General features: G+C 34.3%; 1 protein-coding gene across 5 annotated transcripts in view; it reads right to left on the bottom strand.

Annotated features, from left to right (window-relative positions):
* AP3B1 (adaptor related protein complex 3 subunit beta 1) overlaps positions 1–27,148 on the bottom strand; it is a 267,105-nt gene that overhangs the window by 173,130 nt on the left and 66,827 nt on the right. For all 5 annotated transcript variants that reach the window (XR_015248393.1, XM_086698262.1, XM_086698234.1 and 2 more), the window contains exons 4-7: positions 24,056–24,151; positions 22,914–23,074; positions 20,082–20,148; positions 11,083–11,265 (exon numbers count right to left, since the gene is read on the bottom strand). Coding sequence is in view for 4 of the 5 variants with exons in the window: in XM_086698262.1 (XP_086554388.1) it covers positions 11,083–11,265; positions 20,082–20,148; positions 22,914–23,074; positions 24,056–24,151 (507 nt within the window). In the remaining variant the exon portion in view is untranslated. The remainder of the gene's footprint in view (positions 1–11,082; positions 11,266–20,081; positions 20,149–22,913; positions 23,075–24,055; positions 24,152–27,148) is intronic.

Below are 27,148 nucleotides of genomic sequence, written 5' to 3'. Positions count from 1 at the left end.
GAGCAGCAGTTATTCATTTGTTTCTCATGTGCACTGATTTTTTAAACGTACATTCTGGACACGATCAACCACACACTATAAAAGTCTTCCTTACAATGTACTGAATTCTTCTGAAGTATACTGATATTTGTTATAACTAGTGTGCTACTGATCTCAAACTCCAAACTCTGTCTGTCTTAATGTGGCCAGCAAGGGGAATGTCCACTTAGCTTTTTTATCTTCCAGGAGCTGCTTTTTTACTACATCCACTAGAGTCTTTCTCATACATCTCCACTTTATTGTTCAGCCAAGGATTTGGATGCTATTCACATGCATTTCCAGGGGGTTCATCCTTCTGTGGTTCCCACACCCTTCTGGAACTTCCTCCAAAATGTTAGGTATTCTGCCAGTCTTGAAGTCTGTTCTCTGACAGGTGGGTAAGCAAGGCTGTGGCTCTTTCCATTACCATGTGAGTTACAGGAGTGACCTTAGACAAAAACCTGCAAACTCAAAAATCTCACACCTTGAAATTTCAGCCTTTCGTATATAGAATCCTCTCTAGTTTTTTCCTACTTGTGGCTGCCTTACAGTGACTTTAGATAGCTGGTTTTTGCAAAACATTTCTAGAGAGTTAACCCAATCAAGGCATTCTATTAGTAGAAGCTGAAACTCTTAAGTTCATGAGGTACTATATCTCAACTGCAAGTCAAATGTCTTGATGCTTTTTATGTGAAAGTACACCTTTTTCATATACCCCCTCCACATATCAGTTTTCTCATGCCTCCCATTACATCCCATTAGCCAGAAGTGCATTATATGCCCATTCCTAAACCCATCACCTACGAGAGGAATGTAATTATTAACATTAACTAGAGTACATTAGGCTCAAGAGCAACATGGCTTCTTCAAAACTATGCAGGTGCTCAATCTCTGTAGAAAATGTTTGCAGGGAAGATCTTTCAATGGGGGGGTGGCTGTTTGAGACAATTAACAGTGCTGCATTCTCTACACCACCTAGACAACAATACACTGGCAGAATCTGTCTGATGTGACTATTTTAGAACTGTGGAATCTACTGAAGGCTTGCTACTTCCAGGAAGACTTCAATGATTTTAAGATATGTCTCAGACATCTAAAGTCTATACATAGACACAACTAAATGAATCACAGAGTAGAAGAAAACTGGATGTTTCAAATTACATTATTAGTTTACAGAAAAGCATCTTTTCTCAGGTGAATACAGAAACTATTAAGCAGCAAAATCACAAAATTAAATGTAAATAAGTGACTTGTCAGGTGATTCATTATTAATTATATCCACTCCTTTATGCTAGAATAATAAAACTAACACAGAGAAAAATATGAGGAAATGAATGGATGATACAGTCAAGAGACATTACAACAATACAAGTATCTATGGGAGAATATAAAAAAAAAGCTCAGAGAAAAGAGGAAACTTAGCAGACAGATATCAGAGAAGGGCAAAAGAATGAATAACCTTTCTTAACTCCTTAAACTCTAAGTCTCTCCTCCTAAAATTCAGTTGGTACATGTTAAAAGTCATAAAATACTTAAAACTATGAACATTTTGAGACTTCTAGGAAAGGATGGTAAAATAAAGACAGAGAATGCAATCTCTTTTCCCAATATAAAAAATGTGAGGAAAATAAAAATATTAAAACTAGCAAAAAAGAGTCAACTGTAATGGAACAAGTGTCATAATCTATTGGCACAAACTTTTTTTTTTTTAAACAAAGCTTTTTTTAAACAGCAGATTTTAGAAACACATATTCCATGCTTCCTGAGAATGTTCATTAATAACCTTCTCCTCCCCAAATTTAGAAGAAAACAAAGAAGAGTGATTCTTATCTTTTCAATCTAATGGGTGGGTAGGGTGGTGAGGGGGGTTAGTGGTGAAAATAGGTGCTGAAGAGAAGCACACGGCAGAGTAAACAACAAAGCTGGCTCTCCCTGAGAGAAGTGAAGACTCTGGAGCAACACTGCCCAAAAGAAACTTTTATGGTAAAGGAAATGTTTTATATCAGCACCATCTAATAAGTAGGCACTAGCCATGTGCGACTACTGAGCACTTAAAATGTGGCTAATGCATCTGAAAAATTGATTTTCGATTTTAGTTAAAACAGTCACATGTGGCTAGCAGCTACTTTATTGAGCAACAAAGTTCTTGGATGAAGCAATGAATAACAGGAATTAATTTAAAGATCAAGAATATCTTTCCATAGGAATATACTAGGTGGTACGAATACTAATAACGAACATTGAAGAAAATTCCAGAAAAACTGCTCAGGCATTCTAAAAAAACAACTTCAATCTCTGCTGATGCTAAATTTACTACCCCCAAAATTACTCCTTTCCCCAAATGCCCTAAGGCTACCACTAATTATACAAAAAAGAGTATGACATAAAATACACACACCTCAAATTGAAAATTGAGAGGAAGAAACAAACTATCTTTAGGTGTGGGTACAAAACTAAGAAGTCACACTGTGTCAGAATGAATGTCTGTACCAGAGTTTCCCAAGTATTTTCAATATGAAGAGAGCACAATAACTATGCTACATATTCACAGCACACATTAAAAATACAAAAGACAAATCATTCTGGAAAAAAATATTCCCTATGTATCGAAAGTAAATTCTCCAAGAGGTTCTCAAGTTCTTGAACATGAACTCAAGAAAATGGAAGTTCAAAGATGAGATGATAAAACTATATAATAAAGGAAATGTAAGACTGAAACTTGAATAAGTAAAATCCAAAGCGGGTGCCTGGGTGGCTCAGTCAGTTAAGTGACTCTTGATTTCGGCACAGGTCGTGATCTGCTGGTTGATTAGATCAAGCCCAAATTGGCCTCTGTGCTGGCACAGAGCCTGCTTAGGATTCTCTCTGTGACCCTCTCTTGTGGGAGTGCTCTCTCTCTCTCTCTTTCTCAAAATAAATACACAATAAAATAAAACCCAAAGCAGTATCATTATCAAAGTAAACAAAAACTGTTAAAGACAGATAAGATCGCTGAAAATCAGATTACTGACAAAAAGACTTGAGGGGTGCCTGGGTGGCTCAGTCAGTTAAATGTCTGACTTCAGCTCAGGTCATGATCTCACCGTTCACAGGTTTGAGCCTCAGACTGGGCTTTGTGCTGGGCCTACTTCAAATTCTCTGTCTCCCTCTCTCTCTGCCTCTCCATCACTCATGCTCTTACCAAAAAAAAAAAAAAAAAAAAAAAAAAAAAAGACTTGAGAAATACAAATGCAAATAAAAAGACAAACACTGAAGCAATTTTTTTAAAGGTGACAGAGAGTACACAAAGACTGTAAAATAGCATAACTGGTATTTATGAAGCATATAAAAGACAAACGGAGCAAGAAAAAAAAACTTGGAACATCAAAGAAAAGAATTCAAAAAATTCTACAAAATACATGAAGAAGTAAATATGTAGATCAGATAGAATGATCTGCATCAAGAGGCAACTTCACTAATCTTTATAGAATTGGAAAAAAAACAGCTTTCTGGGATACAAACAAAAAAAACAAATCACCTGCAAAGGAAAAAAATCTGTGCCTACAAGGAGAGCTCTCTGAAGAAGAAGAAAAAAAGGTGTGACCCAACAGTATTATATCCAACCAAGATGTCAAGTAAAAAAGTAACAAGACGGGACACATGGGTGGCTCAGATGGCTAAGCTTCCGACTCTTGGTTTAGGCTCAGATGATGATCTTACAGTTGGTGGGCTCAAGACTCACATCCAGCACTGTGCTGCCAGTGTGCAGCCCGCTGGGGATTCTCTCTCCCTCTCTCTCTGCCCCTCCCCTGCTGCTGTGCTCTGTCAAAATAAATAAATAAACTTTAAAAAATTTGTAAAAATTAAAAAATAAAAGTAACATGGCATTTCAAATACATAAGCCCCAAGAGAATACTGATGCCACCAAAAAGGAGTTAATAATGTTACTATACAGAAATAATATCTGCAAAGTCATAATTAAATGAACAATATACAATTATTTAAAAATTCTAATAAAACTATATTGCAAAGATGGAATAGGGACAGAGTGAAACTATGAGATAATATATGACAAGAATGCCAAATCTTCCATTTCTATAATAGGAAGTCATTCATAAATCAAGAAACAGCAATATGTGCGTATTACTAAAAAATATGCATATTACTGAGAAACGGAGAAAGTTAAATACACACGTGTCTAAAAGAATTGGAGGTAGCTAAATCCAGGCATGGGGAAGGGTGGAACAGGAAAATGTTTCTTACAAGCCAGGTGGTATTATGTAATTTACTTTTTTAAAGCACGTACATGTCTACTTGGATAAAGATAAAAATATATTTTTTGTTTTTTTACTTTTTATTTTTTTTGAGTGAGAGCGTGTGTGGGTGCAAGTGGGGGAGAGGCAGAGGGAGACAGAGCATCTCAAGCAAACTCCACACCCAGCATGGAGCCCAATGCAGGGCTGGATCTCACAACCCTGAGATTTATGACCTGAGCCAAAACCAAGAGTCCCACGCTTAACCAACTGAGCCACCCAGGTGCCCTAAAATATTTTTCAAAAGGAAACTTCAGGGGCCCCTGGGTGGCTCAGTCAGTTAAGCGTCCGACTTCGGTTCAAGTCGTGATCTCACGGTCTGTGACTTCGAGCCCCGCGTTGGGCTCTGTGCTGACAGCTCAGAGCCTGGAGCCTGTTTCAGATTCTGTGTCTCCCTCTCTCTCTGACCCTCCCCCGTTCATGCTCTGTCTCTCTCTGTCTCAAAAATAAATAAACATTAAAAAAAAATAAAAAAAATAAAAAAAAGGAAACTTCATAGATTAAAAAATCCAACCAAAAATAAATTATGAACAAGAATAAGGAATCTTTAAGATAAATACTTCATAACTAATGGAGAGAGGGAAACCCCATTTCAATATCTGCTAGTGGTCCACAGTTTCCCAATAAACTGCATATTGAACTCTTTATCAATAGGTGCCTGAAAAAGTGCACAAAAAACTTTTGTATTTGAATTGTACAGCACGGATCCTACCATAACTCCTCCCTACTGTTATTTAAAAATTACGCACAAGAGATTCAAAAATAGTTCATTAGTAAGACACAATACAAAATTTATTTTACAAAGAAAATTAACTTGTAAAGAAAATTAAAACTGAATAAAAAATAATCTCTAACATGTAGGTCCTGGAAGACAGGACATGGTGGACTCTCACAGTACCTTTGTATTTTCAGAAAATTGCCAATCAAGAACTACGTATATGAATTTTGTGTTCGGATTAGTTCTTATTTTACAGCTGTCCCTAAAAAACTTAAGGAATTTATCTCAAAAATACTTTAAACGAAATTCTAAACTGGAACTTTCTTACACCCACCTAAGGTTTTATAATTGAAATACAGATATACTGAGAGAAATAAAAGTAAATTCATCACTCCAAATTTCAAAATGGCATGCATAATGCCACTAGAATTATATTAGCTGGATTCATATGCAAAAAGTAACCGCGAGTACATAAAGTTTGAAGTTCTAAATCATGAAAGTAAAAAAAATTGATAATTCTTGCAAAACTGTCATCTCCTAGAGAAAGTTTAAGGTTAAAGAGCTAAATTCATAAAATTAAAAACCTTTCTCAGGCCCCAGAACCCGAACTTTATTTTGGTTTATAATTAATACCACTAAAGGGTTTTGGGTTTTTTTTAATACTCTTAAAATTTACTTAGTGTTTTATAACATTTATTTTCTAAAATTCATTTTTTCTACAAAAGTAACTTTAGTATTAGAGGTTTACATTTATGCTTCAAGTATTCTCCCATAATAGGCTTGAATGACACAAAGAAAATCTTTAAGTAATTTTATATCCTTGAAAATTATACAAACTTGACCTAGAATAAAAAAAAAAAAAAAACACCTACATGTACTGTAAAGAGTAAGGTAAATTTGAGAAAATAAAAATGCAAATATGCATTTTAGCAGTCTCTTGAATTTATTAACCTAAAAGGTTTAATTTCCATTTTCCTGCATCAGCTTTATTTATAAAATGTCGTGCCCTATAAATACGCTGTTATTTTCTATAGTCAAGCACCCTCTTAACAAATCTTCTCATTAATATGTAAATTTAAAGTCAATCGGTCTTCTCCCTGACAGCCCCATGAATTCCTAGTGCACTGTATAATCGGCTTTGACTTGGCATCCACTATTTATCATCAAAGATGTCAGTTAGAAAAATTATGGAAAATGCACTGCAATTGATATGACTGCAATCTACTTTGTCAACACTTAATTGTTCCTCAAATCATACATTTACATATAAACAGCCTAAATACTGATCTATAATGATGCAAATAAACTAAATTAAAAATCTCTTCTGCCCCGAAGAAGCTTGTTTGTATATGATGTGTTCATCTGAGAACTTATTGACAAAAGCATGTTACATCAGCTCATCTCAAAAAAGGTTTCTACTAATTTTCAATCCCTCAAAAAAAAAAATTTGCTACCTTTCAAGTTTATAAACAAATATTTTAAAAATTCAACAAGAAACATGATTTTTCTCTCTGAAAAGCAAATTTAATTATAGTTGTTAGCTAACTGCAATATCTAAGCACCATGGATTGGGGGGGGGGGGGCGGGGCGGGAAACTTCAAAAATGGCTTCAACCAGGATGCAGTAAACAAAAAGAGAAAGTTATTAAAGTAAGCAAAAAGATACTTTAACTTAAAAGTCAAGGGGCGCCTGGGTGGCGCAGTCGGTTAAGCGCCCGACTTCAGCCAGGTCACGATCTCGCGGTCCGTGAGTTCGAGCCCCGCGTCGGGCTCTGGGCTGATGGCTCAGAGCCTGGAGCCTGTTTCCGATTCTGTGTCTCCCTCTCTCTCTGCCCCTCCCCCGTTCATGCTCTGTCTCTCTCTGTCCCAAAAATAAATAAACGTTGAAAAAAAAAAAATTAAAAGTCATGAGGTAATAGAATACATAGGATATATATCAAAATATAAATCTGATCCAGGCATCAGATTACTCTGTTTATATTTCTGGTTCCACATTTTATAAGCAATATTATCTTCTATGAGTTGTTAAACATTATATGCCTCAGTTTCTTCATCTATAAAATGGGTCTAATAATCGTTACCGTCCTATCTCAAATAAAATACTACAAAGTACAGCAAAATAATAAACTGTTAAATTTAAAGTATCACAGTATTATTTTTCATATATTATCTTAGTATCTGAGAAACCCCTTGATTTTAATAAATTTAGTATTTAAAGGCAGTTTTTTCCTTTAAATAACTTTTAAATTAATCTATAATTTTAGTGAGACCGTTTTCTCATTTGTAAAATCTTTTACTTCAAGACAAATGACTCTTTATATATCATAATATGGTGTTCATATAGCATTTATAGAAGTGACTTCTGCCTGTATGTAAATGGGGATGAGGTGCTAGAATGACCACCTGTATATTCTGCTAATTGCATGGAAAAAAAAAACCACATTCAAGACCTGAAGGTGAAAAGATAAAAAAGGATTTTAACAAGTCAGCAATGACTATGCTAGCATACTGATCCACTTTGTCTTTCTATCCCGTAACATTCTTAGCAGTTCTTTACCGCATGATAGGCTTTCTACAACATGAGAACTGAAAAATGAAAGCAGATATAAATGCAGAATCCTCCTAAGTTTCTTCCAGCTTCATGATTCAGGCTGCCAAATTTTAAAGTTAAAATTACCGTGTACAGTCCTAAAAAGATGGATGCAAGTTAAAGTGTAAGCCATAAACTCTCCAAGGCTACAAGTGCCTGGACTGCTCCCTCAAAAGTTGCTCAGTGAAACAGAATTCTAACAAGCCACAGAGAAAGTCTGAGACGGGTTAACTCAAAGAGTAAGCATGAACATGGTCTAAAATGATGATAACCATTTGAACTTTAATTTTATAAAATGTATCTGTGCTAAAAGTCTAACATCTTGGACAATCCCTTGCTTCTAATACTGCAATAAAGAATGACCCTGTCAAATCTTTCCTGCTGGTACCAAACAGAATACATATGTATACAAAGAGACACAAGCCTGTTATCTTGATTATTTTGGAATCAACTGATACCACTTTAAATTAACAAATAAAGTGAAATATGTTATCCAAAGTAAAATTTATAACCACTACAACAACGGAAATTAAGCAGTTGCCTTTAAGGGGTCAACCAAGAGGTTATGATATGAGAAGGACGACTTCGCTTTTATTTCACCATGTGCCTGACCTCGTTGTACAATTAAAAAAAAAAGTTATGTTTATAGTTACCTAAACCCTTAGAAATCTTCTATTTTTAGTAAGGTTTTCTTCTTGTCTTTTTTTTTTTTTTCTTTAAGCCAAGGAATCTTTCTCAAAGGAAGCCATATTCAAAGCTGTATATGAAGGGCGGACAAAGATGAAGGCTGCTCTGTCTGGAACAGAAGCAAGAACCCAGAGAGCTGCAGAGTCTAGAGCACCACTGTCCCCCCGCCCCCCACCACCACCCCGGGGTCGTTCCTGTGGCAATGTTACAGCATCCTGAGGCCTGAGGTGCACATCTGAAAATGAGTGAATTAAGTCTATTAACCACATAATGTAGAGAAAATGCCAAGGTCAGAATGCAAGTAAGTGGCAAAGGTAAGAAATTACTGAGCCCAGTTTCAATGTACCCAGGACAATGACGGGATTCCATCCCATGTTTGTAATAATTAATGTCCAAAGAATCCACATGTGAAAACACAAGGAATACATATAGCCCCAATTTGTCAAATTATCTGTCAAAAGAGTAAATATATATGGCAGTACAAAATTTAACTTCCTGGCTTTGTAAATAGCTTTAAACATGACTTTTATGTAAAATAACATGAAATATAATTCAAGGAACAGAAACACAAATAGACAAACTACAAAAATAGAGATTTTAAAGTCTGTTACATATTTTTAGAAGATATGGCAAGGAAAGATTTTAACTGTAATTTCTACATAATAACACAGCAAAGGATCATTTGCATACAGATACTGAAAATGATTTGGTGACCGGGAAGTAAAATTTAAAATCTTATCAAAGAATGACAGTGGTTAGATAAGGCAAAATTACTTTATAATAACCTTACAACAGGAAAACAAAATATCTAAAGAGCACTCTGGAAAAGGACCGGCTGAAATCAAACAAGCTATCATTAGCAACAAAATTCTCTCGTCAAAGTTATCATTTACATGAAAGGGCCAAGACTTTTATAGCACTGGCATGTCGTTGCTTAATCCAGCAAAAGTGCCATCAGAAATTTACTTTGCTCAATGATTAATACAATTTATTTTATATAAAAAAGCAATCAATTTAAGAGTCTTATATGGCATGAGACTTTTATATATGAATAACTCAAAACATACTTCAATTTTAAATAACCTAAATACTTTCTTAATATTAAAATTAAGATGGAGTCAGTAATACAGATAGTCTTCTGGATAAAGATACACTTTAAAAATTTTTAAATACTTTTTAGTATGAATAATACTTAGTTACCGTAAAAAGCACTGATGAATATTTTAAACATTTAAACTTCTTTAAACATCTGAAAGTTTAACATGACATCTTAAAGTATGTACTATGAACATTCCTCCATTCTACATACGTTTTCCACTTCCTTTATTTCTTTTTTTTTAAATTTTTTTTTAACGTTTTATTTATTTTTGGGACAGAGAGAGACACAGCATGAACGGGGGAGGGGCAGAGAGAGAGGGAGACACAGAATCAGAAACAGGCTCCAGGCTCTGAGCCATCAGCCCAGAGCCCGACGCGGGGCTTGAACTCACGGACCGCGAGATCGTGACCTGGCTAAAGTCGGACGCTTAACCGACTGCGCCACCCAGGCACCCCTCCACTTCCTTTATTTCTAAATAACAAAAGTGAAATGTAGTAAGCACTCAAGCCCTACGCTTGAGTTTCTATACAAACTATTATGACATAATTGGGGGATTTTTGATCTTTTACTTTTTACACAGTTGATTTTAAAAATCTACTATAGATTTTACTTTTAAAAAAGTATTATACCTTTTTTTAATTTAAATGTAGTTGACACATGTTCCATTAGTTTCAGGTGTACAACATGGAGATTCCACAACTCTACACATTCTGCTGTGCTCACCAGAAGTGTAGCTACCATCTGTCACCATACAACACTATTATGATACTACTGAATATATTCCCTGCGCTGTACCTTTCATCTCCATGACTTATTCATTCCATAATTGGAAGCCTGTACTTCCCACTCCCTTTCACTCATTTTATCCAACCTCCCTCCCACCCACTTCCACCTGCTTTTGAAAAAGACAAAAAAGAAATATCACAAGATGAGAATGAATGTGCTAGTCTTATAATATTTAATGATTTCTTTTTTTAAACAAGCTTAAAACTTACACTTAAATATTAAATATATACACACAGAGATCGCTATTGCAAACTATGCAGTAAAATTTTTTCAATCGTCAATAAAGTAACAAGAAGGTATGTGTCTAGGTAGGTATACCTCTAATGTTAATATGCACAAAGAAAACAACTTCTTTTTAAGGCATATTTAATTATTAATTTTACTAAAATTCTATTAGCTTAAGTGAAAAAAAGGAAAACAAACATTTTAAAATACAAAACTAGGAAAAAGTACTTTAAAGGTCAGTAATATTTACCATTAAAGGCAAGATATTCTCTTAAATTTACATGTGCTAGAAGCACATTACCCACTTGTACGACTGAATCACTTGAGCAGTTGAGACTTGAAGATATGAAAGCAACAAACTGCAAAAAAATCCATGATTTGGCAATATCCCTGAAAACACTGTATCACGCTGCTGCTCCTAACAAGGGCCTCCTGCCAGGTATCATGCTAAAAGTTTATACACTATGTCATTAAAGACAGGTCAATCGGTACCAAAATAACGAAAAATTATCCTTGCATTTATATTTATTTTCTGCTTTCCAAAAGAACATAAGAAAAAAAAGTCCTCCATAAATATGCAGACTTCTATTATCTTACTCCTATACACATTTTTAAAAGCCCATCCATGTTCTTAATCTTCATTAAGTGGAAGATTGTTCAACACTTACCTCTTTCCAAGGACTGACAAACTGTGTACGAGCATATCGAGTTAGCATGTGGATTATGACAACCTGCCCCCACTCTTCTACATCAACTAGTAAATTACAGAGCTTGCGGTAATTCTTGTGAATCAGATCTATTCTATCCGGGCATACTTCTTCAAAAGCCATCACAACACTGCCAGCTACCAGCTAGAAAAGAAAGAAATAGTAACTCATTAAAAAATGTCTTCCTCCCCATCAAAGAGTCTATTTAGGCATTACAGAGATACAATCAGTGTTATGACAATGAATGTTTAAAGAATTCAGTTATTTAATTAACAAAATGATTGTTTAAATAACAAATTTTAAGTGTCACTCACTCAAAGAATTTTTATAGCTATAACATGTCTGAAAAGCTAATACCTTCCTGAAGTATTACAATTAGAGAAGTATCAGTACTACAAATCCAACAATTTTTTTGTCACGTTAAATATCAATGAATTGTTCACACATGGATGGACTCAACATATTTGTCATGTACATTTTTCATTTTTAAGCTAACCTAAATTCCAATCTAAAGATTTATTATTTAGTACATAACATTCAGAAAAATCAAGACAATAACAAAGACCACATCATGTCAGTTTAAAATGAGAATGACAATGAATTCATCTTAAAGTGTTTGAGGAACTTGTAAGTGTTTCTGGTACAAAACACTTTCAAATCTTCAACATTTTAATCCACCTGTTAATTTTTACCAATATATTTACAAAGAAAATACAAAGGCTAAAATTTTATATAACCTATATAACAATGTGTATAAATTGAAATAATATATTACCAACAAAAGACAGCTCCCTCAAAGACCAATTAATGAACCATAAATGCTGTTTTGTAATTGTCATACAAAGTGGTAAAATTAAGATATCTTTGGTATAAAGATACAAGCTAAGCAGAATACATAATATACAAATACTTCTATATATGTACCACTGATATATGTGCAGTTAGCCAAAATGTAATACTGTTGAAAAAATAAATTAATATCATATTCTTTCTAAACACGAGGGATCTTCATTTTAGTGTCTAAAATTTCCCCAATGACTTAAAATAAGCAATTAAATAGAAATGTAACTTACTGAAATGGTACTTTTTGAAAAATATTAGATACAATGATATTCGTATTTTTAGTGTTTGTCCCTCTACTTGGCTGACATTTAGTTTATTAATATGCAACCAACAATACAATTGAAAGAAAACAGCTCAGAATATAGACTTGCTATTATGCTAAACAAGTTTCCAGTCCTGTGGGGATTTTATGAATTACCAATCAGTATAAACGTGAAGCCGCATTTATTGACTCCAGCCCTGCCCATGTACTGGTGCCTGCTGGTCCCAGCATGAATGCACTTCAATCGAAAAAGCAAAGAATTGATTATTTGTGTGAACTAAATAAAAAATGTATTATACATATAATTTCCCATTTGCTATTGATATGGAAAGGATGTTAAGTTCATGTTTTCATCTCCACATTTTGATACTTTCTGCATAAATCACTCTTCAAAAATTATATTCTGTGATAATCATATTTCTAAATGGTTAGAATTAGTATTATTTAAAAATCCCTTAAAAACAACAAAGTTTATGACCTCAAACTATAGAATAACTTAGTATTTGTGAAATAGATCTATCCATGTATATATTTTATATTTAGGCCAATCTTACATTAAGACACACATATGAATTGGTAAAGGATATTAAAGTACAAAAATAAATAATACCGCTTAGAATACAATAGTCAGTGAAATTGAAGCAGCAATCCAACAAAGTTTCAATTAAAGAAATACTATGTAAAATCAAGTTATTTTGCCTAACACTACCAGATTTTTTTCTAAGTGTTTAGTAGACACCAAACAATTAAAAGAAAAATCAGCTACCAAAAGGTATTAAATTTATTACACCAAGAGCTATAGGTACAACATAATTCTGAAGTATTAACAGAAAACATGGAAAAAGAAACTAATTACTTAAGTACAAATAAAGTTTAAGAAAACAAAAATAATTAGGAAGAATATAAAGAAAAGAACCTTCACAAAATAAAGCTGACCATTTTAGATATTTTATCGTATGGATTTAACAAACTGACCCTAGGCTAACCAATGCCAGAATCGATAATTTTGGTCTACTAAATGTTCAATATTCTATAAAACTTCCAGAATTAAAATAAAATGATCTACTCAGATTTTAAAACCAAAAATATTGGTTTCCCAAAAACACACAGTTAATTTCCATTTCACTGTGTCAATAGTAGCTTTTTATATAAGGTGAAAAATAAATCACTCCAACAAAACTAGCAATGAGCTCATCAAATTCAAATGCAGTTTTCCATTTATGTATTTTTTATATTAAAGCTATAAACATGGTTCATTTATCTTCCCTTGGTTGCCACGTTTTTCTGTGCTGTTGCTATGAACTTCAGCCATTAGCTGTGCTCCAAGGTAAACTACATGAACCATCAACAAAAGTGACACCCCATCTATGGAGTTCATATTTTCTCCAGATTATCTATGCTAGTTGACAAGCTGGTAATGAAAAAAATCACACTAAGCAAATGGTTCCTCTAATAACAATAAATTTTCTATAAAATTATGAAGGGTACAAAACGTTTCCTTGCATCTATTTTGTCATGAATTCTAATTAACGTTGCAAAAACCTGAGAGTGCTGGGTCATCACAAGAAGTGCATCAAGGTTTGATTGATAATATGGTATAAGTTGGCCAATGCTGCCAAGATTTTCTTCTCTTAAATTAATGGCCATCCAACCTGCCCTAATCATACAGCCCAAATGATATTCCCCTTCTTATTTCAATTTTCTTGAGGCATGGAAAATGGGAAAGATCAGTCATTTATCTTCTAATAGCTGGATAATAGATCTATCACAATAAAACATCTGCACAAAATCAGAGGTGTGGGGTTTTTTTTTGCCCACTACAGTGAAGCTTTTACCAACATTAAATCAATAACCTATAAAATGGTGTCTTACCCCTATAATTTAGTTATGAACTACCAATATATTCATTAAACATCATTTTGTAAATTAGGGAGAAACTCTGTCATAAAAAATATATATAAACAACTAAGTTTTCCAGTAAGCAATGACCTAATCTGTGTTCTTAAGAAACTCTGTTTTCTATTAGAAAGTTAAATGCTATGAAAAGGATTTCTTTACAATTAACCTGAAAGGAAAAGGAAATAATACCACCCTGCTTTTGAGGTATTCTAAATAAAAGATGTCCACTGCTATGTTTAAATTGTTAAACAAATATGATTTCTACCTTAAAGAAAAACCAGAGAAAGTATTAAAATTTAAAAATGAATTTACAATAGAATATCAGAAAAGGTATATAGTAAAGAAGAAAAGTGTTCAAGATATGTTAAATAGAGAATATAGGATGAAAATAGTAACTCTAGAAATATACAATAAAGAAATAACGTAAAAAACATCTTGTAACTGTTGTAACAAATTGATATTTGTCAGCAGCAATAGCAATGTCAACATGACAATAATAATCCCAAAAAGCTCCTGATGATAACAAATAAATTTTCAAAAATTTGGAAATGTGGAAATAAATCAGACCTAGTTCCCTTAAATGGGAAATTTTTAAACAAAAATTATTTGGAATTCTTACTGTTTTAAATGTCAATACCGATACTAACTTGGGAGAGAGAGGAAATACAGCTGTCTTCCTTCAACAAAGAATTACAAGAAACAAGACTAAGTAATAATAAAGCTAAAATCCCTATACATATGCATAAATACCAGAATATTTTAAACCTTTCTACCACAGAATGTAATCATACAAAGGAAAAAATTATCACAAAATATTCTCAAAACATAATTAATTTAAATAATGGGTAAGCAAGTTAATGGTACCTAGGTAAACATGAATCTCCCATCCCAAAGCCAGAAATATCAAAGATGAAAAACTGTCCTAAGCATAACTTAAAAACAAAGAATCCCCAAACTTCAAATTACATGTAAGTAGAAAAATAAGCCCTAAATGCCAGAGAGTTATCTTTCATGCTTATATCATAAAAACTCATAAAGACCTGTGGCAGTCAGGAAAAAACTGCCCTTACCAAAACAGTAAGAAGTTGGTGGTGAGCCAAAGAAAGAACTAAAATCAATAGGAGGAAGAGAAAGAGTATTCTAAGTGTAAAAATACTATCTAAGATTCCTCATGGATCACAGTGGATTACAAAGTAGAAATTTCAAGGGGGTAGGAGATGGAGGGTAGATTCAATGAGATTGTCTTGGAAAAGAAAAATTTCAAGAAGAAAACAGTTAAAAAAGAGGTAGAGGAAGAGGAATTCCTTAGAAAATGTAAGGTGACAGAAAAAAAGAAATAAGAGGAGGAAATTCAGAAGAACAACAACAAAATCAAAATAACTTTAGGACATACACCCCTTCCTACATGCTTTCCCTCAAAACAGCCATCTAATAAAAAAGCATACTGTGATATTCTGTCAGAAACGGTATTCTTGTGCTAGGAATCTTGCAAACTACCTCAAACTCAAACCACGAACCCTGTCCAAAGAAAATGTAAAGATGTGAGTAATCTACAAGTGTTGAAAACAGAAAATGAAAATCAAAACAATTCAACTGATGAAAATTGCCCACACAAAAAACAACAAAACTAACACAACACTCCAAAATGAAGTACCCTCAACGAAGCATAAGAAGATCAGAAAAATGAACGTAATCAGAAATTCATAAACAGAGAAAAGAAATAAACAAAAGACATCAGGAAGAAATGTAACAGGAGTTGACTGAAACCAGGAAAGAAAGTGAGAGGGGAAGAAAATAATCAGACATGATGATTAAACTGCAAGGTGCCCCTGCAAGAAAACAGCTGAATGAAAATTTAATAAGGGGAATTAAAGAAAAGTAGGAAAAAAAAAAAAAAAAAAAAAACAGTGGTTGAAATGTAAGACAGGCAAAGAAGATCCAACCTATATAAAATTTAAATCCCTGAAGAAATAAAAGTAACAACTAAGCAGAAGTAATATTTAAAACTATAATCTTAAAAAAAACAAAACAACAACAACAACAACAAAAAAAAAACTTTGCCAGAAATAATGTATGTTCTAAACCTACATTTTAAAAACATTCAATGAGTACCAGGAAAAAAAACTAACCCACATCAAATAACCCTGAGACACCATTTAAAACCATTAGGTCTCAAAGATACAGAGGAAATCATCAGGGTGAGCATCTTACTTAACGCAGACACATTACGGACACTTTCCTTTAGACTGAAATAAGACAAGGATGCCCACGATCTCCACTACTACTGAATATTATACTAATACTAGTAAGTACCCAAGTATATAATTACACAAGAGAAATTAATTAGTAATTAGAGTTGGAAAAGAAGAAGTAAAATCACTCTATTAGCAGACATTATATTTTCTAGAATAAACCATGAATAAAATAATTAAATCAAACAATAAAAGAACTTGGTAAAGGAGCAGGATATAAAATTACCATAGAGAAGATCAATAGCCCTTTTTATACACCAATATAACAAGTTCAATGATATAAGGATGAAGCAATTTCAATTTACAATAACATCAAAGAAGACTACATATCAATACAACTCTAAACCAATATTTAACTCAATTAGCAGTCCACATCTCACCACTTCCCACAAAGGCACATGCTAGCAATTCTGAAACACTTTGTCTGCATCTTGGGATGCAACAAGTAACTAAATATATTGTCAATAATGAAAGCCACATTTTTTAATGTTGGAGAAGGAAGCTGAAAAGGCAGGAGGCTAGAAGGAATCCTGGGCTGTTGTACTGGAATTACAGGCATCTGTGTAAACTTTGCCACTTAATACAGATAGAAAAATAGATATAGATGTCCTTTTAATTAAAAACTATATAAACATGTAAGTAACACTTTAGGAAAAAGGAGTGCCTCATATAAGAGACCATCAAAGCCCCCAAAAGATCTGCTCGTGAACACTGAATATGATGTATACCACTTGGGAAGCAAAATACTAAAAATGATAGTAAACCCATAATTACCATCAGCAAAAACGTACCAAATTAATTCCACAACCATTCGACAAATATTAAATACCTACTATGAACAAGTACTCAATGTTTTCTACTATATTTTAGAAATAAATGGTCAGAAATCAATAACCGACTATCTCAAATTTACAAAAAATATATATCCTTTACATTCTTTTTGTGTCATTTATTTCTTACTTGGAATATTTATTTAACCCCCTTTTACAGCACAAGGCACTATAATGAGGGTTTTACATACAACAGCTCTTTCAACACAAATAAAACTTTATACATTAGAAATTACAAGCCACACAAATTTGGGAACTGAAATTTATGAAGGCTTAATACATAGCTACCACGGGGCAGAAGTGTAGGACAAACCCAATTCTGTCTAATTCCAAAGACTGTAATTTCTGGCTGTGGCGTATCTTGTTTGGGAAGACATGCACACATTATATACATTTCATTCATGATTTCATTCCTGGGCCATGCAACAAATTTCTTTTAGTCTATAATGCAAGAGAAATCATGGTAAATTACATTAAAATAAAGGATCTGTTTCTTATAGATCTTACTCTATTCTCCACGGTTTATACCAAATGTCTTGCATATCAAAGAAATAAATGTTTTTATATTATTAATAAAACCAAATTAACCATAATACTGATTTCTAATCTGGGTCCTAGAAGAGAGTAACAAGTATGCCACACCGAAGACCAAAAAAGAGGGGTATCTGGGTGGCACAGTCAGTTGAGTGTCCAGCTCTTGATTTTGGCTCAGGTCATGATCTCACGGCCATGGGATTGAGCCCCACATTGGGCTCCATGTGGAGCCTGATTGGGATTCTCTCTCTCCTCTCTGCCCCTCCACACACTCATGCTCTCTCTCTTCTCTCTCTCTCTCAAATTAAATAAACATTTTTAAATAGGAATCAAATTTCTTTTCTATCTTCATTTATTGGGCAAATCTATACTTGTTTACCTCCTACATTACATCAAACAGTATAGAAGAAATACAATGAAGATTTCTATTACATTATAGACACAAAAAAATGTGCTGGATGGGTTAGGATCCCACTCATAATTTCAAGTAAAATACAGTATTTTCAAAGTACATAGTGGAAAAAAAAAAGTACGTAGTGAAAAACTTACTAAAGAAATTAAAATGTTCAAAAGAATATATTTACTTATAAAAAAAAAGTAGTAAAGGAGGAACAAGGTAAAAAAAGGTAGGATACAAAAAGCAATAAACAGCAGCTATAAATTCAACTATGTTAATAACATTAAATGTAAATGGATGAAACCATGTAATCAAAAGGCACATAGTGTCACAGTGAATTAAAAACTATATGGTGTCTATAGGAGACACATATTAGATTCAAAACTACTAACAGGTTGACAGTAAAAGCAATGAAAAAGATATATAATGTAAACAGCAACCATAAGGAAGCTGAAATGCTATAAATAGACAAAACAGACTTTAAAACAAAAAGTGTTATTAGAAATAGAGAGACATTTATAATGACAAAAGGAAGATTAAAAACAATTATAAATATACATGCACCTAACATCAGGGCTCCTAAATATATTAAACACTGACAGAATTGAAGGAGAAAACAGACAGCTCTACAATAATAGGAGACTTCAATACTTCACTTTAAATAATGGATACAACCACCAGGCAAAAGATCAATCAACAGAAGACGTGAACAACACTATAAACCAATTAGACCTAACATGTATCTACAGAAATACTCCACCCACCAACAGCAGATTATACATTCCTCCCAAGTGCACAATCAACATTTTCCTGGATAAACCATATGCTAAGCCATACAACAATAGCTATATGAGGCTAGTGGCTACTCTATTAGCTGCTATGCACAGATACACATGCTACTTGATGACAGCATCCTAGGACACGCAGAAATCCTTTTCCTTGATAGTGTGAGCTGCGGGGGTGGGTACAGAAGCCTCCATCGAAGATACCAGATCCTCCAGAGGTCGGCTCACAGAACCCATGGGTCATCACTATTATGAGATCTCATTATCACTACACTCAAAGAATAGGAGTGGGGAAAGGAGGAGGAAGAGATACATACATTCACAAAAGATGACAACATTAGCCAGTAAGCTCACTCTTACCAGAAATAAAACAGTCATGCACATATGAAAATGTTTCAGAATATTTTTAAATAGGCTCTATGCCCAGTATGGAGCCCATAGAGTATTTTTTTTTAATATTTAAAATATTTAAAAATACACATTTATAATACTAAAACATACTCCTCTAAAAGAGGTATTTTTTAGTATTTCTTTAATACTTCTTAGTACTTCATTTTAAAACAATTATTTGTTTCCAGCTGATTCAACCTTTAAAAATCCTAATAAATCATCGCTTGAAATAAAAACTTTGGCACTAAAAGCAGTCAACAATTCGGCCACAGATTAAAGAAAGGATTTTTGTTTCCAACTTGTTCTTCTTCAGACTCTGATGATGAAACGTGTAACAAGCTAAAATTCTAAATGTAATACTTCTCTTCATAAAGTCATTTTTTTCCTTCACGGATTTTAAGAAGTCCCATTAATATTTACACCATTTTCAAATCAGTAAGAATAGTTATATCAAATATACAGTACAGTAAAATTATACTATACAAATAAAACACAGTTTTACTGAGGCGCCTGGGTGGCTCAATCAGTTAAACGTCCAACTCTTGATTTCAGATTTCAGCTCAGGTCATGACCTCACGGTTCATGAGATCCAGCCCCACAATGGGCTCTGCACTCAGAGAATGGAGACTGACTGGGATTCGCTCTCTTCCTCTCTCTCTGCCCCTTGCCCACTTGCACACGCATACACACCCTCTCTTTCAAAATAAATGAACTTAAAACACACACACACACAAATTCTACTTTGATATAAAAAAAGATATCACTTACTGTACTTTTATCCTTTAAAAGTTTTTCAATTACTTCAATTAACATTTCCTTCTGCTCTGGGTCAAGGCTAAAACATAAAAAGAAAAGAACACACATTAAAATTTTTCCCTTTAATTCTAATTTTAAATGAAGCTAATCATTTCAAGAATATTAAGAAATTTTTTTAGGGGGGAAGGAGAGCAAGAATTATGTGAAGATAGAAAACAAATCTGAAATAAAATGGGATGTTTTTCTCCCAAATGTGTCCTAATCTTTTTCTTTAAAGTTGCTCATATTGGGGCACCTGGGTGGTTCAGTCGGTTAAGCTTCCGACTCTGTCTCAGGTCATATCTAGCAGTTTGTGAGTTCGAGCCCCAAATCAGGCTCTGTGCTGACAGCTCGGAGCCTGCTTCAGATTCTGTGTCTCCCTCTCTCTCTGCACCTTCCATGCTCACACTCCGTCTCTCTCGCTCAAACATGAATAAACGTTAAAAAAAAAAAATTATAAAGTTGCTCATATTAACTAAATCCAGATACTAATAACATTAAGACAGTATCAAGTTCAGGGGCGCCTAGGTGGCTCAGTCAGTTAAGCCTCCAACTTCAACTCAGATCATGATCTCATGGGTTCGTGAGTTTGAGCCCCACATCAGGCTCTCTGCTGTCAGCTCAGAGCCCGCTTCAGAAACTTTGTCCCCTTCTCTATCTTCCCCTTCCCCACTCATGCTTGCTTTCTCGCTCTCAAAATAAATAAACATTAAAAATAAATAAATATCAAGTTCACTTCTAAAAAACAGTTGGAAAATCTTAAAAATGTAATTACAAGTAGATAAAGTACAAATTCTTTTTTTAACTGAGGGAAAAAAGTTAATAAGACAGTGATCATTGTTGACTATGGATATACTACGGTCAAAAACAAATACAGAGAATTCCCAAATAAGAATTTTGTTATCATTTTAGTTCAGTAATGAACTAAATGTATTACAAAATCTGACATCTAAAACCAAAAACTTTGTATATATGCAAAGGCATATATATATATATATATATACATATATATATGTATACGTATACATATATATATACATATATACATATATATACATATATATGTGTGTATATATACATATATACATGTATATATACATATGTATACATACATATATACATATATACACATATATACACATATATGTATATATATATACACACATGTATATACACACACACATATATAAAAAATTAGGAAATGCCTCCTATTAGTAGCTCTAAGCACTGAAATATTGACAATATAATTTCTTCCTAACATGTAAGTCAAATGTTGTCCATTTACTGAGAAGCTGAAGAATGGGAATATAAAGGTAAATAAGACTGCCTAGCAAAGAAAGTCCCAAACATAAGCATACCACATAACAGAGATATGTATAAGGGATTACAGGAATAACAAGAGCACCAATGGAGGCAGGAGGGTTTCTTATAAAAAGTGACATCTCAGATGAATCTTAACAATTTGACTTTAGAACTAAAGAAAGGAGAAAGTTTTCCAGGTAAAGACTAAACAGATGGTAATAAGATAAAAATATTTTATGTAGAGGACTAATAGCCAGTACCAAGCTACTCAATTCCAGGCAAGGAGAATAAAGGCTGAGGCTGGAGAGGTAAAACAGGGTCCAGTGATGGACTTTTAATCCATCATAGTAAGCTTGGATCTTATTCTGCAAGCATGTAAAAAGAAAAGATGAGTGATAAGTATGATATAACTTCGACAGTTAACTTGAGTTAATGAGTTTTTACTTTTTATACACTTATATAAGTTTATTGCTAACCATTATAATTATCTGAACAAACCTTTTAATTCTTTCAAATGCTAGCTCTGGTCTCCCTTCTCCAAGCAGTCTTTCCTAACCCTACTTCATTACATCTTTACATTATGAAGCCACATAATGTAAGCCTGGAGTGGAGCCTGCTTCAGATTCTTTGTCTCCCTCTCTCTGCCGCTCCCCCACTCGTGCTGTCTCTCTCTCAAATATAAATAAACATTAAAAAATCATGGCCTTTGTGTGCATGTGTGCATCATATGCTAATATCTTATTTAATTATAAATTGCCTTTCATTGGTATCTGTTTTATTTTTTTCATCAAATATGTGTTAATACACCCTCTACCATTTTCATACACCTTACACATATAACCTGACACCAAAACCACAAAATGATCTTGATAAAAGCTTATGGAATCAATGGTAACAGAAATTAATACCAAATTATTACAGATAATAACTCTTTTACTTAAGCAATTTGTTTTCCACAAACATCGAGGCATCATATGATATTTTAATAAATATTATACAAATATGGTATGGTGCTGTATTTCAAAATGAGCATTTTAAAATTCAATAAAATACCTCTAGACAAGAATCAGGCAAGGAAGGGAACATCAGAAAGCAATGGAAAGAAAGATGGAAAAGGTGGAAGAAAGGAGAACAAAGTAAGCTGAAAAGATAATACACATAAGATTCTACCCTATAATGAACAGAAAAAAATCTTAAGTTTCTCATAATTTATGTGTATGTGTACATGACAGACACACTACATAAATGACAATTAAAATTCCATTCAGTTTTAAGTTATAAAATCTATACATTATCACAGGTCCTAACAGGCTCACAAGTAAAAACCAGGATAGGGTCTCTATAACCAAATAAAATTAAAGATGTCTAAAGAATGTGAGGAGAAAAACAGTCACTGGGTTTTGCTTAGTATAAGGACAGACTAATTATAAGGCTAATAAAATAAGCCTCCATGGGCTATAACATTCCATATAACAGTTTTGCTATTATTAACAAAGCACCTACCTGTACAATTTCTGTATTGCATGGGCTGCATTCTTCCTAACATATGGTGATAAATCAGCAGAAGCCTCCTTAATAGCAAGCATCATAATAGGTACAATAATTGGTACTCTAATACTTGACAGAACTCTCAAAGCACTTGCACGGATTAGTTGATTTGGGTCCTAGAAAGAGTGCAAATATATGATCAAAATCTCAAGTTTAGTATTTCAAAGATATCTCTATGACACAGCTAACAGGTGCTCACAGGATTCAATGTAACAACACACATACACACACACACACACACACAAACTATTTAAAGAACCAGTATATGAACACTGGATAAGAAAAAGAGTTAACTAAATGTTTATTTCTTTGAACAAGAAAAGTAATGGTTATAATTCTAGTTGATCATTCATTACTAAACATGTTGGGTTTTTAGAGTTTCACAATGACACAACACTGCAGGCTATAAATTTTCTCTTTAAAAAGTCACAACCCAACTAAGGGTTGATGGGGAGTGGGAGGGAGGGGAGGGTGGGTGATGGGTATTGAGGAGGGCACCTTTTGGGATGAGCACTGGGTGTTGTATGGAAACCAATTTGACAATAAATTTCATATATTGAAAAAAAAAAAAAAAGTCACATCCCGGGGCACCTGGGTGGCTCAGTCGGTTAAGCATCTGACTTCAGCTCAGGTCACGATCTCGCGGTCCTTGAGTTCGAGCCCCGCATCAGGATCTGGGATGATGGCTCAGAGCCTGGAGCCTGCTTCAGATTCTGTGTCTCCCTCTCTCTCTGACCCTCCCCCGTTCATGCTCTGTCTCTGTCTCAAAAATAAATAAACTTAAAAAAAAAAAAAAAGTCACATCCCCTCATTGCACACTTTCAACAATTAGGTATAGTGATGAAGAGTTCTTGGGTGCATGATAAGGATTAGGAAGAACATAAAGGAACATGTAGAAAATGAAACAGAGAGAAAAATCTAGTTGGTTATATACATATTATTTTCTGAGGACACTGAATGGGCAACGTGAGAGGCCTTTCAAGTCTTTCAAAACAATACTGCGCCATTTAGTAAATTACTGGTCCACTTCTTTAAATAACACACCTTCAGCTTTGCACAAATCTTGTAGCTATTTGCTGGCTCACTCTACTATTTACCTTCAGAGCTCGCTGAAAAGTGCTTATGGACAAGAGTGCCAGATCCTGCTGTTCTTCAGCATACCGGACCAGGTAAACATACACTAACTTCTTGATCTGTTAAAAAAAAAAGAAAAGAAAAAAATCACGTAATCCTAGCCAGAATGAAAATTAAAAATTCATTATTTTGTATACCAAATCCATTCTCAATTTTTGTGAAATAAAATAACTGAACCTGGTCATAGCTTATATTGTGATATAAAGATAATATACTGTAGCATGAGGAATGGCAACAGAAAAAACTTGTGAAATAAGCATTTTGATAATCCAATCTATAACAGCAACACGTTGTTCTGTAACAACATTCCAAAAAGTCTTGAGGGTTAACTTACTTCAAGCTTATATACTCCTTGCTTGCTGACCTAAGTCCCTTTGGTCCTGAGATGAACTAACCTACTCTTCTTGAGATCTGCAGATCACCGGCCTTAAGGAGAGAAGGACCAGGCTTTCCCAAAAGAGAAGTCCTGACCATATTTGATGCCAGCAGGTCTGTTTGGGGTCCTGTCGACATACGCCATTCCCCCAGGCACCATCTCCTCCTGCAGACAGCCTACCCCCAACCCCCAAAACCCCACTTAGAACCTTTCCCTTTGAAACCTTCTGGCTTTGCCTGGACAGGAAAGATGGTCTCTGGGACATGAGTCCACCATCTTCCCAGGCTGCTGGCTTCCTGAATAAAGTGACATTTCCTTTCCCACCATCACTTGTCCTTCTACTGATTTTCAAGCAGTGAGCAGGTGAACCTGAGTTCAGAACCAGTTCTCTGTCGGGTAACACTTTCTCTCAAAGGGAATAAAAAAAATCCCTGAGCAAAACTCAGACAAGAATATTAAGGGGCGCCTGGGTGGCTCAGTTGGTTGAGTGTCTGACTCTTGATTTTGGCTCAGGTCATGATCTCATAGTTCATGGAATTGAGCCCCGTGTTGGGTTCTGCGCTGACCTCACAAAACCTGCTTGAGATTCTGTCTCCTTCTCGGTCTGTCCCTCACTGGCTCTCTCTCTCTCTCGCTCTCAAAATAAACAAAAATAAACTTAAACAAGAAAAAGAACATTCTTTAAATGTTATATTAAAATGTAACTGAATTATAAAAGTATTTTCAAAATGAAGGATAAAAATACTAGAAAGAACTTGGATTCTATCCTCCAGCTACATGGTATATATATGAACTTATGTCTCCTCATCAAAAGGTGTTGGAGCCGCAACTCTGATTGTATGGTAATACTCACATTCACATTCCAATATATATTACATGATATTTTCAGCTCAGTAAGAATAAGGTATGACAATACCAATTTAATGTGATAAAAACTCCATAAGACTGGGAGTATCTGACAACTGTTCTAAATGGCAATTTAATCAGTTAAGTCTAAAACAGCATTATGATGAACAGAAAAATTAAATAAAAATTAAAATGTGAGTCGAAATTCATCAACTGCTTCCTTCTGACATAGCTCATACACTATAATCTTCCTTCTGAAATATCTTCAGATACCACTGCCTGAGTAGTTTTTTTATGCATCAGCAGAGTACAGACCTATAAGTTTATGGAATGTTCAAAGAGCACAGGAAATGAGGGGAAGTAACTGGAAATAGCTGGAATTGATGCTAGAAAGGAAAAAGAGTGCTACACCAGGCCATATTTTATGTCATACTAACCAATATGAACTTCTTTAAAGACAACTACTTCCTTCATACTCCACTTTCCTTTGACACAACATAGTTTTGTTTTAAGTAAGCGCTAGGCCCAACGTGGGGCTTGCACTTACAACCCAAAATCAAGAGCCGTGTGCTCTACCAACTAAGCCAGCCAGGCACCCCAACACAGCATAGTTTTGAGTTCCTTCACTATCCTGTTTGCTTTCTTCTGAACTCACTCCAATTTGTCTATATTTCTTTCAGTGTAGAACCCCAAACTACAAATGAAGTTTAAGTAGAACAAACAAGTTAAGGCTACGTTCCATGTAAGGTGCTTCCACTGACACAACTAAATCTTAAAAATAAAAACATACATTTTCTAAAAGTATACTGACTACATTAAGCCATATCTGAGTAAATATCCTGGTGGGGTTTTTCTCTTTTAAAAAGAAATGGTGCTACACACACCATTTTAAGTTGATACCAATCCATTTTTCTATACTATATAGACAGAGTTATAGATGAAAGTAACAAAAAAATTATCTCCAAATACTCTTCAGTGGTGAATGGATCGACAGAGTCCTAAAAACAAAACTAAAACCCTTAAAAAATTAAAACTCAGTGCCCAATGCAGTCCATAATCTGCCCCAAAATTCCTTTCTTTGCAAGCAGGTATTTAAGTTCCTAAGATTACAACATTGCCAAAAGGCAATAAACACTTCCTAGCTGACTGATTTGTAGCATTTTCAATATACCAAATCAACACACAGACACATGTAAGATATTTCCCAAATCCATCTTAGGATGAACATGGGGCTACTTAATGCAGGAACCATTCCTATTCACCTGTATATTCGCAGAACCTATCATAATGGTTGGCATGCAGTAAGAGCTCAATAATTAGCTGAATGAAACATCATAGCCCAGTGGTATACTGAAAAAATTTAAGGCTGTTCTCATTAGATTGCTATATCAGGAATCTAACTTCCACCAGTGGTTATAATTCAAATAGATTCCTAGATAAAACACCAACATACTGTGAGGAAATGACGCATATTAAGAAGATTGTCTCCAAAAGTCTTTAACTTGTAAATTATTGTTTTGCTTTGATAGAGAGCACAAGAGCATAAGCGGGAGAGAGGGGCAGACGGGGAAGGGGAGAAAAGGTGAGAGAGAGAGAGAGAAAGAGAGAGAGAGAGAGAGAAAGAAAAAGAGAAAGAGAAAGAGAGAAAGAGAAAGAGAAAGAGAAAGAGAAAGAGAAAGAGAAAGAGAAAGAGAAAGAGAAAGAGAGAGAGAGAATCTCAAGCAGGTTCCACGCCCAGCAGAGAGCCCGACACGGGACTCAATCCCATGACCCTGGGACCATGACCTGAGCCAAAATCAAGAGTCAGACGTTCAACCGATTAAGCCACCCAGGC

This window comes from Puma concolor, chromosome A1 (assembly GCF_028749965.1).
Source record: "Puma concolor isolate L17-30 chromosome A1, mPumCon1.1.hap2, whole genome shotgun sequence".
In the NCBI taxonomy this organism is placed as follows: Eukaryota; Metazoa; Chordata; class Mammalia; order Carnivora; family Felidae; genus Puma; species Puma concolor.
The sequence above is the reverse complement of the archived record's forward strand: the minus strand, read 5'-3'. Positions and strand labels throughout refer to the sequence as shown.